The sequence below is a fragment of the Canis lupus genome, chromosome 1, assembly GCF_003254725.2.
Source record: "Canis lupus dingo isolate Sandy chromosome 1, ASM325472v2, whole genome shotgun sequence".
In the NCBI taxonomy this organism is placed as follows: Eukaryota; Metazoa; Chordata; class Mammalia; order Carnivora; family Canidae; genus Canis; species Canis lupus.
The window spans coordinates 20,764,764-20,778,552 of record NC_064243.1 but is presented as its reverse complement, the minus strand read 5'-3'; the positions used below and the strand labels follow the sequence as shown (position 1 = coordinate 20,778,552).

Here is a 13,789-nt window from a genome sequence, read left to right as displayed (position 1 = left end):
ATTTTATTCACCATTCACCTAAAATCAATCATGACCCCATAATCTCAATATTGATTTATTTCTGGAAAGTTTTGAAATCAGTCATTACCATAATCCTTCTGCCTCGCCACAGAATGTTCTGCAACGTTCATAATCAAGGAGTGGCTTTGTGGGTTTTTTTAGAAACAAAAACTAAATTCCTAACCCATGAGAAATCAAGTTTCAGTGATTTACATGAATTACGTGAAATAAGGAGGACAAGGGTTCATATCTGCTCAGAATCCTGGAGTCATTTTTACAGCTGAGATAATTTTCTGCATGTTGTTTTTTTGAAGGGAGCAAATTTTTCTATTTATTTTTCCTCAGCAAGCATAAATCGTGTACTTTGGGGTTGAATTTGGAAATTTTTCTTCGGATAATAGATGACTATTGCTTTACATAATCCAGATTGAATAAATACAGTTATTAATTTGACAAAAACCCAGGATTTTCCAACTTCTTATCCACCAAGTGAGTATAGACATCTCTGGAGTTGCACTTGAGATATCAGCCCCCACAGAATGCACGGCGAACGGCATCATGTTGAGGATGTTGAACAAAGTGCAGTACAGCTGGTGAGTACCTATGCCTTTTAGTTGCTTTCCTGTCTCATACTCTTGCCTTCAAAGTTTAACGTTTAACACTTCAAGAAAGTTAGGTTGCATTCTTCTGATTTTGCTATTTCAGGATGAATGGAATCCAAGATGTCATTACCAATAATCAAAAGTGTTCAGGGGTTATTTAATAAGCCAGATAGTGTTTTCATTTCATTTGGGAATTGTGCGTTAGACTTGCCTAAATTTTGATATTTTGCCTGAATTTTGACATTTGTATAAGGGCTACTTGTAGACAAAATTTTTATTTATTTATTTATTTTATTTATGATAGTCACACACAGAGAGAGAGAGAGAGGCAGAGACATAGGCAGAGGGAGAAGCAGGCTCCATGCACCAGGAGCCCGACATGAGACTCGATCCGGGGTCTCCAGGATCGCGCCCTGGGCCAAAGGCAGGCGCCAAACCGCTGCGCCACCCAGGATCCCTGTAGACAAAATTTTTAATAAATTATTTGAAATGTTGCTGGTAGCACGTTAACATTATTTATTATTATTATTTATGTTTATTTTATATTGCTTATTTGTATTATTATTAAAATTATTATATATTTTGATCCAATGAAAGTATTTATTCTCATTGACCTACTTGTATATATTTAAAGTAGTAATTTATGGAAAATGTCTCATGGGGAGACTTACGGTAAAAATGCATTACTCTAATAATATAAAAATCATATTTCTTAGAACATATATGGGGTCTCATTCATCATTCTAACAAATCTCTTCATTTTACATATGAGGGAATTGAAACACTAAGGGTCCATTTAGCTAGTGGCAGAGTCAGAACCAGATTTCTCATATATAATGTCATTATAAGAAACTACTTAAAAAAAGAAACTACTTTTCCGAACACTTGACTACTACTATATTCATAATAAGGAAAAATGAACCTTAAGCCAACCCGAGGTTGTAGAACCAAGAGACAAATCAGAAGAAATAAACACAAAGATAGGATTTGATAAAAGAGTTATTTTGCCACTTGAAGCTTGTATTTATGTCAGTTTCAGGATTCAACAGTAGACCAACATAAGCTTAATTTATAGGATGTCTCATATTTCAGGGAAGTTACACAATGACATTAATATCATGTATAATACATCATTTTATTTCCTTCTTCTTTTCATTATATATTAAATTTGAGTTATGGTAGTTTCTCCACCTGCCAAAATCTAGGCAAATTATTCCTTTAAGTCAAATAATTAGGTAATCTTGCTAAAAAAAAAAAAAAAAACCAAAACTCCAAAACAAACAAACAAACAAAAAAGCGATAATCAAAACCAAATAGTAAAATGGACTTCTGAGACCATGAAAAGGAATGTTTGAATTTCTTCCCTCCCCCGCCCCCCCCTTTTTTTTGGTAATCTGACAGTTTATATAACTTCTTACATTCTCCCAAAATAATGGGTAGAAGTTTTTTTTTTTATATATACAAATACTAGATGAATTTATTTGCTCATTTTAGAGCATTTGGAAAATACAGACAATAACAAAGATAAAAGAAAAAATCACCCATGATCCCTCTCAGAAAAAAAAAAATGACTGCTAATATTTTGCTTCCTGTCTCCTCTCCCATCCAATCTAATTTTATTCTTTTGATTGCTTTATTTTGCCATGTAAATTTTTGACAATTTACCCAAGTTTTCCCTCCAAAAATCCCATAAAGATATTAAAATTCAGAAAATTGAGAGTTTATACTGCTGAAGCTTTTTATAAGAGGACATTTATCCAAGTTGTCTTCTTGTTCCTCAGTAAAGTTTTATGGTTTTCTTTATATAAGTCCTATAGCATTTGACATGTTTAACCATTTTATATTGCTTTATTACTACAATTAGTAGTTGCTAATACATGCGCACATGCGTGTACATACACAACAAGTGCTGCTACATATATTTTTCAAATTTTTATAATCAGCCAATTTAATGAGTTCTTATTACTTTTGAGAGATTGTATGGTTGATTATTTGGGACTCTGTTTGCAGACAGTCATATCAAATAGAAAGAATGTTAATTTTATCTTCACATTTCCATTATTCATACATATTGATGAGAACTTCTAGAAAAACATTACCTAATACTGGTGGCAGGAGACATTCTTCACTTCTTCTGACTTTAAAGGAATGTGCCTGTTTTGAGGTAAACATTCCTTATCACATTTGGGAATTACTATTTTATTTGTAGTTCTTTGAGATTTGCATTGTTTGTCTACTTTTGTCAAGACTGAATGCTAAATCTGTTAAAATGATCCTTGGGCATCTATTGAATCAATCACTTTATTTTTCTTCATTGATCATTTGATGTGAAAAATCTATGTTACAATTCATATCATTAAAACCATTCATTAGAGTTTCAAATTCTCCTAGAACTTGGTTGGTTCTTCATTTAATACATGTTGGAGTCACATCATTTATTTGTGCTTCATTTATGTTCCCAGATAAAATAAACTTTCATTTTTAACAATAAGCCTTGTTTTTTTAATTTATTTAAAAATTCTTTCTTTGCAGTTGCCCAGAAATCCATACTGTTTGAATGAAGGAACTCACTGTGGTTGTAGATTGCCTGGTGCGACCCTCCATCCACAGTGGGTAAGATTTGGGGACTGGGGATGGTGGGGAGTCTTTAGCAGTCCTGTGGAAATCTGTGGGGCTCTTGTGTCCTTTAACCTTTCACTGTCCTTTGTCTACTCTACACATCTCCAGTGCTGCCGTGTGTGTGTGACACCTGGGACTCATAGTCCCCAACAGTTTGTCAGGCCTTCATTCTATTCCTTGATGACCATACCCCAAACGAGAGCTAATAAGTTTTGCATTTTAATGTCTTTCTGAGCTCAATGAAAGTCCTCTTATGTATGAGATAAAAATGTATTTTAAAAATATTTTTCTAATTCTGAAATTTTAATAGGTAATGGAAAATAGGAGATAACAATGAGCAAAAGAACACCTGTAATTTTCTATCACTCAAAGATAACCAATCTAAGTGTTTTGATATGTGTTTTTATCAGTTTTCCTAGCCATGAGGACTAATTAGGTAATTTATATTGCAACGTTATTAGCTGATAATAACTAACAGTGATATATCCCAGAGGCAATCTGTTTGCGTTTGAGATGATGCTTTATTGCTTTAGTACAAAGGGGTAACTCAGAGGGAACATTTTGTCCTCATGGACTTGTGGACAAAGTGTGTGTGTGTGTGTGTGTGTGTGTGTGTGTGTGTGTGTGAAGGAGAGGGAGAGGGGGAAAGAATGAAAGAAAGCTGTACTTTATAGCTTTTGGAGTAAGGGAAAAGGTTAGCCTCATTCTAATTGAAATCAGTTACCTAAATCACTACTGTGTCATTTGCTGAAATATTAACTTTTCATAATTCATTGCAGGTTACAACAAAACCGTGGTCACTCTGGAAAACATTTCTGGTGTGTCTCTTGGCCTGTCTAATTGCCACAACTCTTGTTGTTCTGGTCTTATATTTTGTCCACTTTGGCAGGCCCACCAACAGTACCACTATCATCATTCACGCAGATGGAAAGTCAAATCATGTCACCTGCATCCCTGGTTCTCCCCCATCTCCTGCCTCATCAACCCTGCCTGGATCTCCTACCACTGTGGCTAAACAAAGCTCCTCTGCCAAGGTGTCTCCGTCCTCCGTGGACACAACTAAACCAACAACATTGGACCATGAAGTTATCATTGAAGAGGAAAAATGACATTTTTTGAGCCCCTAGCTCTCCTCAAGCTGGATCAACACCCTAGCCTTGAAGGAGGCATGTCCGGGTGTCCTCTCTTCCTGTCCAAGAGCTTCCAAAGCAGTTTGGCTTCATGAGAGCTTCTCCTCTTGCTCTGCTCATTTGCTATATTCCCACATGGTAATCACTCAGTTTTTGGTTCCTCCAATGTTCAAATGATTAGGAAAATTTTTTTTCAACTGATTCTGATTGATCCATTCAGGCAGGGGCCCAGAGCTTTCTTTGCATCCCTCCTATATAACCACCTTTCTCTTCACAATGGGGGTTTCAGCTGAGGTAGAGGCTGCCAGGTGGATCCCCCTCTGCTTTGTTCCCTGCCTGTTGGCTCTTAAGCCAGGATTTACCCTCTAGTTATTGCTTATTTTACAGTCTCATATGCTTCACTATTTTCAGCATTTGTTTTCCAGTAGGGGGAAGGAAATCTTCAATTATAGTAGTTAATGAGAAAGAGTCTTAAAATACCTATTGGTTATTGCAGATGCATTTCTCTTGTTGGGAAATTCAGAAAAGAGATCAGTGAGGTTAGAAAGGAAAGTCAAGGAAGATTTTGGAGACAAACTAAGAGTTGGAAAAGGGTGAAAATTTGGACTTAGGTAGAGATAATTAAAATAGAAAATTGAAAGGTGAAGGGGATTTAACATTTAAAATCAAAAGCACGCTTAGAAACACTTCAGATGTAGCAAATGATATATTTTATATATATGCATTTTTCACTGATATTGTCAATATTATTTTCCATATTTGATATTTTGCTCAATATCTAAAATACCATAAACTACTACTTATAAAATTTGAACCTTAAAATTGTTTTGTATTTTGTACTATGATTTTGCTTGCAGTTTGCTGCATAACACAAGACTTGTTCAATGTCATTTATATTGAGTGTTTAATATTTACTAAAAGCGTACACATTCATTCTGGGAAAGACATTCAGAGTTAAATGAACCTATCCATTACACCCCCGAATCTTCAAACTACAAAAATGGAAGACTGTCTCAGACAAACAGGCTTCCTACCCAAGGACTCAGCCCTGTGAGAGGACACTAAAGCCTTGGTATCCATCGTCCAACTTCTGATTATCTTTTGAACACACATTTTCAGAGGTTCTGAAAGCATTTTTTTCTTTTCCTAAAGCAAAAGACTTTGTGTTCTATATAATTCTAGTTGATTTGTTGCAGTCAATAAGAGGCCATGTAAATTAGCATAGACTTTGAGGCCTTACTGAGTATCTAGTGTCCATAAGATCAGAAATATGGTCATTCCTTACAAAATTGTTATATATGGACAGTTAGTATTATTTCTCAGATACCAAGAGATGTACACATTTGAGTCTCTAAATATTAATTTTATACCACAAATATTTGATAATACAATTTAAGAATGATGAGAGTTATTATATACATTTTAGAAAAGAAATGTCATAAAGCTCTAGATAAGGTTAATAAACACAAGGGAGTAAATGTGCATGCATTTTCCCCTGTATGATTTTAAACCAATTCATTTTATTGTATTTTTTATTTAAGTGCTTATGAAGAAGAAAGACTAAATTCACTAGGTTCAAATGTACTTCTTAATGTGATTGAAACTTTGTTTTGTGATATGAAAGTAAAAGAAAAGATTTTTAAAAAGGACTGAAAATAAACTTACTTCTAATAAAATTTAAAAAATAGTTTTCTAGAAGCCAAGCTAAGTAACTAGATGTTGTAATAAGAGCTGTTGTTAGCTTCTTTCACTTTTATAGATCTTACAGAATGGGGTATGGTAACATGGGAAGGATAACTTCTTTATGTTTAAGAAGAATCTTAGCAATTAACTTCCTACATTAGATATTGGGTTGGAGGATATTGTAATTAAATTATCTGAGATCATCAGGTTTTGGAGCTTTGTAAAACAGAGATATGAATGAGCTCTTGGGTTCTTTTTTTTCCTTTAGATTTTTATGGTTTAATAAAATATTAAAATAGTAAACAGAGTTGTGGAAAATATCTTCACAAGTTAAAATACATCACTTGAAACAAAAATTTTACAAAGTATTGTGAAAATACTAAATGTGCATAGTTAATAAATAAGTAATCATCCAGTTTTAAAGATTTATTCAGCAAATATTAAAACCATATATAAGTGCTAATATTTATTGTTCCAAAATTTTATTCACTCACTGTACTTGATCGATAGTAATATATTTTAGTCAGGAAGCTCCTCTATTTAAAACACCTGCTACATACCCTTTTGCGAGTCTATCATTTATTCTTAAGTGCAAAGTAACTTAGCATTACATGTTAAATTTTCAAAAACAAATAAGAGTGTAATTAACTTCTTTAGAGGCTTTATGGGAAAATGTCCTATTGGGCGTTTTGTTCCCCTCAAAGCTTATATATCTATACTGAAAATCCACCGTAATAGGTGGTCCAGCTCCATGATGATATGTGATTCACTCTGATAATGGGCAGTTTCAGAAGCTTTTGAACTTTGAAACTCTAGCTGATAACATTGACTCTATCTTGACTCTCCTCCATCCTGTTCACTGCCTGAACAGTGACCTCTTCTACGTGTTCCATGCCCAGAGGAGATTAAGGTATACCCTCACCCAAATGTGGGAAGGCTAGTTCTGATCTTGAGCTTCCCTAAGGTGGCACGCAGAAGGCTCCACTTTAGGGAACTAGTAGAGGTCCTCTGGTGCATACAGATGGTGCCACTTTAGGTAATTACCCTGTGGCTGCACCATACTGCTTGCTCTATAAAAGCTGGGAGATTAAGGTCTGGGCCAGGTGGAGAATAACTGTGACTGCTGCGGGTCGTCCCCTGTGGGATTCCCACTGCCAGTAAGTTACCCTGAATAAAACTAAATGGCAGAGAGAGGCTTCATTTTTCAGTCTCAAAGTGCCTTCTCTTTGGTTTACTGACTCTTCTTTACCTTCTGTCAATTGGCAAGCCAGCCAGGAGATGGAAAACAAGTATGGGCAAAGGGGAAAGCCTCTTGTTTGTGGGAGAAATCCCAGATTGGCCAGCCACCTCCATGTGGAGGGACTCGCCAGGTTTTTGGAGCCTTTCAAAAAAAAACTTTCTTGCACTGCAAGAATATAGGGATGCATCCCTCACCACCCAAGCCCAAGGGATTGTTAGGTACCTTACCCAAAACGGCTGGGAAAGAAAATAGAGAGGGGGAAATAACCAAGCTATTGTGGCAGTAGCTTGGTGGTTGATCTGTGCATATGAGGCACCACAGAAAAGCAGTTACTAAAAAGGAGAGAACTGGAACAAACCAGGGAAGTGTGTCTTTAGAAAAGGACATAGGAGCTCATGTTCCTCTAATGTGAACATTATGTCCTAAAGAACCCAACGGCCAGAGGAACGCTTAGAAATTATAGCATGTAAGATGGCAAAATGCATGGGCACGGACTTTCACACACTAAAGTGAGAGCTGTTATATCTTAAGAGAATTGAGACCGTAAAGCATGTGATCCTGGGGATAATGTCTTGTTGGATAGCATTATCACAGAGGAGGGGAAAGATGTACTAGGCATACCCTTTGATTCAAAGACCCAGGCCACTTGTGAGCCTGGGGATGGTGGAAAGGTTCCCACTAGTGAGAGAATGATTATGAGGGAATATTCTGCTGCTGGGTTATTGGAGCTAACCGGCTGCTTTAAGTGGAAGGGCCAAGACGGGGTGGCTGCTTGGGTGTTAGGACTATGGAATACTGGGGGGAGATGATATTATGTTAAATGGGTTTGAGATGTTAAAAATGGTCTCTGTCATTGCTCAGTCTGCCTTGTGACAAGGATTAGATGCTGCAGGCATGGGTGAGTTTCGAGGTGCTTAGCTAATTTGATTGATTGGATAAAGGCTACCATTAAGATAATCTGGCCTAGTGAAGAGGATGCTCCCCTCCCCTACCTGTTACGCTAGGCCTCTATGGGAGAACTGCAAGAAATTATATGTGAACTAGGAATGAAACATGCCATTTATACCCAGCGTTTTGGAGGCCCAGGAGAAGAACTATTTTCCTCTGGTAGGAAAGCTCTTATCTTACAGTCAGCCCTGGAGCATGTTAGGGGATTTAGCATCTGTCCTTGACGGGTGTGGCTAATTAGCCCTTTGCTACAGTGGCTGCTATGGTTGCTGATTTAGGTGAAGCTGAAAGAATCCTATTATGACGGAGACAGGTTGAAAAACAGGAGAAACAAAGGATCCTGCCAACAATAAAATGGCAGAAAGGGGACCCATCAAAGTGTCTTAAACAATTGTGGCAATAGCTAATATTATCTGGGACCCAGAGAGAAAATATAGACAACCCAATTTGATCTTGCTAAACTTATGGAAGGCACTAAATCAGGCAAAGTAGTTTGCTCATTTGAAGGAAGGCTCAAAAAAGCCAGGTGCATTGCCAAATGCTCCTCTACTAATGGAGGAATTTCAGGGGTGGATCCCCTTACCCCTAGAGACTAGGAGTTAGGCCAATGTTGATCTCTAGTGTGTGTAGGAGGGCAGTGTGGGGGGGGAACCCATGTTGAACTGACTGTTTATTGGTCTCCCACTGGCAGGCAGACTGTACTGGCTTGATAGATACTGGAGTTGGATACATACTTATTATGGAAACCTCTCAAAATTTGGGGGAGAAAATGAAGCTGTAAATGGTTATGGGGGATAAATTATCAAGGTCAATTTAGTCTATCTACAGACGGGTAGGCTTCCTCCCTGCTGTTTCCTGGTGCATATTTCCCCCCATTCCTGAGTATATTTTGGGTCGAGGGGTTTTATAGATCTGGATCTAGCTACAAGGACAGATGAATTCAGGCTGTATACTGGAATAGTGAAACCTGTCATCATGAGTCATGCATAGGAACCTATACAGCTGCCATTCCCTTGAAAGTAATAAGCATAAAACAGTATAAACTACCCGAGAGGCATAAGGAAATTACTGCCACCATTAGAGAATTTAGAAAAGGTTCGAGTAGGTCTGGTCAAAGCCCATTCAATAGTCTAGTTGGGGATATAAAGAAATCTAATGGGACCTGGTGAATGACAATAGCTTATAGGGAACTCATTAAAGTTACTCTGACCATCCATGTTATGGTGCCTGGTATAGTCTTTTGTTAGAAAAAAATCACGGCATACATTAAGACCTATTATTGTGTACTGGACCTATCTAATGCCCTTTATAGCAGCATTCTGTTAGAACTGGAATCCCAAAACCAATCTACTTTCATGTGGAATGGGAGACCGTGAACCTTTTAGACATTGCCCCAAGGGTATCTCTATATTCCTACAATTTGTCCTAGAATGATAGCCAGAGATTTGGAAAAATGGATATTGATATTTTTAGAGGAGATGGTGCTTTATCATTATATAGATGATGTTACGTTCACTTGTAATGATTTACCCTCCCTATCTCAAGCGGCTCCCTCATTATAAGCATACTTAAAGTCAGGAGGATAGAAGGTAATTACCCATAGATCCAAGGGTGAGGTCAGTCAGTAATGTGCCTGGGCGCCAAGTGGTTGGGTAAGACAAAGGTAATGCCTGAGGCAGGCACTTATAAAATACAAGTCTTCCCAACCCCTATAATGGCAGGAGAATTACAAGCTTTTTTTTTGGTTTGTTTGTTCATTGGGTTACTGGAAGTCTTTTAGTCCCCAGCTAGCACAGATATTAAAACCTTCATATGCCTTGGTTAAGAGGGGAAGACCAGGGATTGGGGGGCTAACCAAGAGGCTTCTTAGAGACAAAAATGATAGTAAAACAAATACAGGCCCTAGGGGTATTATAGCAAGTATCTTTTCTGACCACAATGATATGAAACTAGAAGTCAATAACTGGAGGAAAGCTGAAAAATTTACAAGCATGGGGAAACTAAACAGCACACTACTGAACAAACAATGGGTCAAAGAAGAACTCAAAAGGGAAATAAAAGAAAAATATCTTAAAACAAGATAGAAACACAACATATGAAAACCTATGGGGTTCTGCAGACTTTCTAAGAGGGAAGTTTATAGTAATAACATTAGGTTGTTTATTTGAAATCTTTGTTTTCTAACTTTATACCTCAAGGAAATACAAAAAGAACTAAACCCAAAATTAGCAGAAGGAAGTAAATAAGATCAGAGCTGAAATGTCCCTCTACAATGAAAATGAATCAACCATTGATACATGCCACATGATAAATCTCAAGGTAGTTATGCTGAAAGTGGGCAAATGAAAGAGTACATACTGTATGATTTCATTAATAGAAAATTCTGAAAAATTTAAGCTAATTGATAGTTACAGAAGACAGACCATTGGTTGCCTAAGGACAAGAATTGGAGTGAGGACATTTCGGGCAAATAAATTACAAAGGAGCATAAGGAAAATGTTGAGGGTGATGGGCATGTTCATTATCTTGATGGTGTTTTCAAGGGTTAAAACTTACTAAATCATATGACTCAAATACGTGCAATTTGTTGTATGCCAGTTATGCCTAAGTAAAGCTATTTTTAAAAACGACCAGTAAAATAATAGAAAAGATGAATGAAACTAAGAACTGATTATTTGGGAAAAAAATAAAATTGAGAAAGCTTTAGACAAGCTAATAAAAAAGAAGAGTCAAATATCATTAGAAGTGGAAGAGGAGACATTACAACTGATACCACAGATCTAGAAAGATCAGAAGAGGTTATAGTGAACAGTTCTGTGTCAACAAATTGGATAACCTAGGAGAAATGGACAACTTCCTAGAAACCTACAACTTGCCAAGACTGAATCACAAATAAACAGAAAATCAAAAACAGGTCAATATGAGTAAGGTGAATGAATCAGTAACCAAAAAATTTCTAAACTTCTAGAAGAGCCCAGGACCAGATGGTTTCACTGGTTAATTCCACCAAACATTTAAAGAAGAATTAATGCCAATCCTTAAAATGTTCTAAAAAAACTGATGGGGAAGGAATATGCCCAACTTGTTTTATAAGGCTACTTTTACCCTCATACTGAAGCCAGATAAAGACACTCCAAGAAAACAAAGCTGTGGGCCCATGTCCCTAATAAATGTAGGTGCAAAAATTCCCAACAAAATATTAGCAAACTATATTCAATCACATATTAAAAGGATAATATACTAAAAATCAAACTAAAAATCAAACTAAATCAAACCAATCAAACTAAAAAGCTTCTGTACAGCAAGGAAACCATCAACAAAATGCAACCTGTAGGATGGGAGAAAATCTTTGCAAATCATATAATCTGATAAGGGTTAATACCCAAAATCCATAAAGAATTCATAACTTGATAGGAAAAAACAATCGGATTTAAAAAAATAGGCAGAAGAATAGAATAAACATTTCCCCAAAGAAGACATACAGTTGGCTAGGAGGTACGTGAAAAGGTGCTCAAAATCACTAATTAGGAATATGCAAATGAAAACCAGAACATATCATCTCACACTTGTTAGAGTGGTTATCCTCAAAAAGATGAGATGACAAGTGTTGGCAAAGATGCGGAGAAAGGGAAAACGTGTGTTGGTGGGGAGGTAAATTGGTAGAGCCACTGTGAAAAACAGTATGGAGGTTCCTAAAGAAATTGAAAATAAAGCTATCATATGATCAAGCAATTGCACTTCTGGTTATATTCTCGAAGAAAATGAAAACAGGATCTGGAAGAGATATCTGTACTCCCATGTTCATTGCAGCATCATTCACAGTAGTCAAGATAGGAAGCAGTGTTAAGTGTCAACAGATGAATGGATAAAGAAGATGTGAAAAAAAACTCAGCCACCAGAGAGAAGGAAATCTTGTCATTTGTGACAACGTGAATGGAAGCCGAGGGCATTATTCTAAATGAAATAAGCCAGAGAGAGCAAAATACTGGATAATATGATCCATATGTGGGATCTAAAAAAGCTAAAATGCTAGAAACCAATGAAATATAGAAAGTTTCTTTGTCACAGGCAAAAGACTGAAGGTAGCTTGTACAGAGCTGGAAAAAGTAATTTCGATATCCTCAGAGACCTAGACTCCTTTATCTCACTGTTCCACATAGTCAGCAGCCGGCTTCTGCTTCATGGCCCAGAATGGCTACTTAAGCTCCGGTCATTATGTCTATATTCCAACCAGCAGAAAGGAAGAGGCATGAAAGGACTGATCCTTCCCTCTAAGGTTATTTCGAGTCTGCAAGAGCCTCCCCTGTCACTAGTGTGCGTGCACCCAGGGCCCCGCCCGGAAGGCCTGGGCTCATGCCCTGAGCAGAAGCCAGCCCTGTGCCTGGCTGAGAGAAACTACAAAGGCAGCGCTTGGCGTGGTAGGCACTGAGCACGTCCCAGAGGCCTCAAGCAGGAAGGGATTGTGGAGATGATCCAGTTCAGACTGCACTTCTGAGATGCAGGACCTGAGGCTGGAATGAAAACTTGCAAGGGCTGGCTCTGCGCAGGCACAGGGTCAAGGACTTTAACCCTGTGACCTTGCCTGACAGCCCATCAGTGGTAAAGCTGAGTGGACGTGAACTCAGATCTCAAAGGGTCTTCTATCTGCCACCCAATGTAGTGGGTAGCGCGTACATGCTCCCAAACTGGGTAGCCAGGGCGCGAAACCCAGTTCTCTCACTTTCTATGCGAACTTTGGCAAATTACCGGATCTTTCTGGGCTCTGGTTTTCTCATCTAGGAAGTGGAGATTTAAAAAACCCACTTACTTCATAGATCTATTGTGAAGAGTGGATAGATTAATAGATGTAAATCCCTTAGCCTGGCACCTGGCGAATATTCAGTAAATATTAGCTGAGAATGACAGTCGATGCTTAAGTCAAGGATGCTGTTCCCTTACCACCTAGCCTATTTCTGGCCATTTCTCCTCCTTTAATAATTTATAACTATTCAGAAAATTACAATAATATTGACATTCAACTAAGAAAAATATCACAAGATAGTTGACGATTCTCAGTATTTTCATATGGTCACCTCAGAGCTAAATAGAGGTTAGGGGTTGGTGGGATAAAAAAAAAAAAAAAGTGCACATGAAAGACCCCGCAATGATTGGAGGTGAAGGCTGACTGGGAGATGAAAGGATTGAGTCCCCTTCCCTCCTGCAGGAAGGACAGAGTGCACGCACTATTGGCTGGCTAAGCCACAGTAAGGAAATTACATCATACACACCTCAAATGGAAGTAGTTTTAAACGAAATTTAGTTATTTTTTGTTATTGGGAACCAGTGAGAACCAACTGAGTACGGAAAATTAAGATTTAAATATTTAAAAACTATTTTGGTGCATGAAATATATATTCGTACCCTTCAGCTCCACAGTCCCTTTCCCCGATGATACCTTTGTGACATACGTGCATTGAAACCAATTGCTCTTGTCCAAAGGGCTAGATTATTCTTGTCCTGTGGTTGACTCAGGGCAGGAAGGTAAATTCAAACACTTCTGCAGGTCTCTTTCCTCTGGGAAGGTGTTC

The 13,789-nt window shown here is 37.6% G+C and overlaps 1 protein-coding gene across 1 annotated transcript; it reads left to right on the top strand.

The window, feature by feature from the left end:
* The first annotated feature begins 206 nt into the window (after positions 1-206).
* On the top strand, positions 207-6,337 carry LOC112644088 (dynactin associated protein). Its single transcript, XM_025422219.3, has 3 exons — positions 207-593; positions 3,135-3,215; positions 4,001-6,337. The coding sequence occupies exons 1-3, from the start codon at positions 540-542 to the stop codon at positions 4,328-4,330; spliced, it is 465 nt and encodes a 154-aa protein (XP_025278004.1). The 5' UTR covers positions 207-539; the 3' UTR covers positions 4,331-6,337.
* The last annotated feature ends 7,452 nt before the right edge of the window (positions 6,338-13,789 follow it).

Excerpts from the sequence above, each read along its gene's own strand:
- LOC112644088 (XM_025422219.3), top strand. The coding sequence starts at position 540 with ATGCACGGCGAACGGCATCATGTTGAGGATGTTGAACAAAGTGCAGTA. Across the intron at positions 594-3,134 it reads AACAAAGTGCAGTACAGCTG|TTGCCCAGAAATCCATACTG; the intron begins GTGAGTACCTAT and ends CTTTCTTTGCAG. Across the intron at positions 3,216-4,000 it reads CGACCCTCCATCCACAGTGG|GTTACAACAAAACCGTGGTC; the intron begins GTAAGATTTGGG and ends AATTCATTGCAG.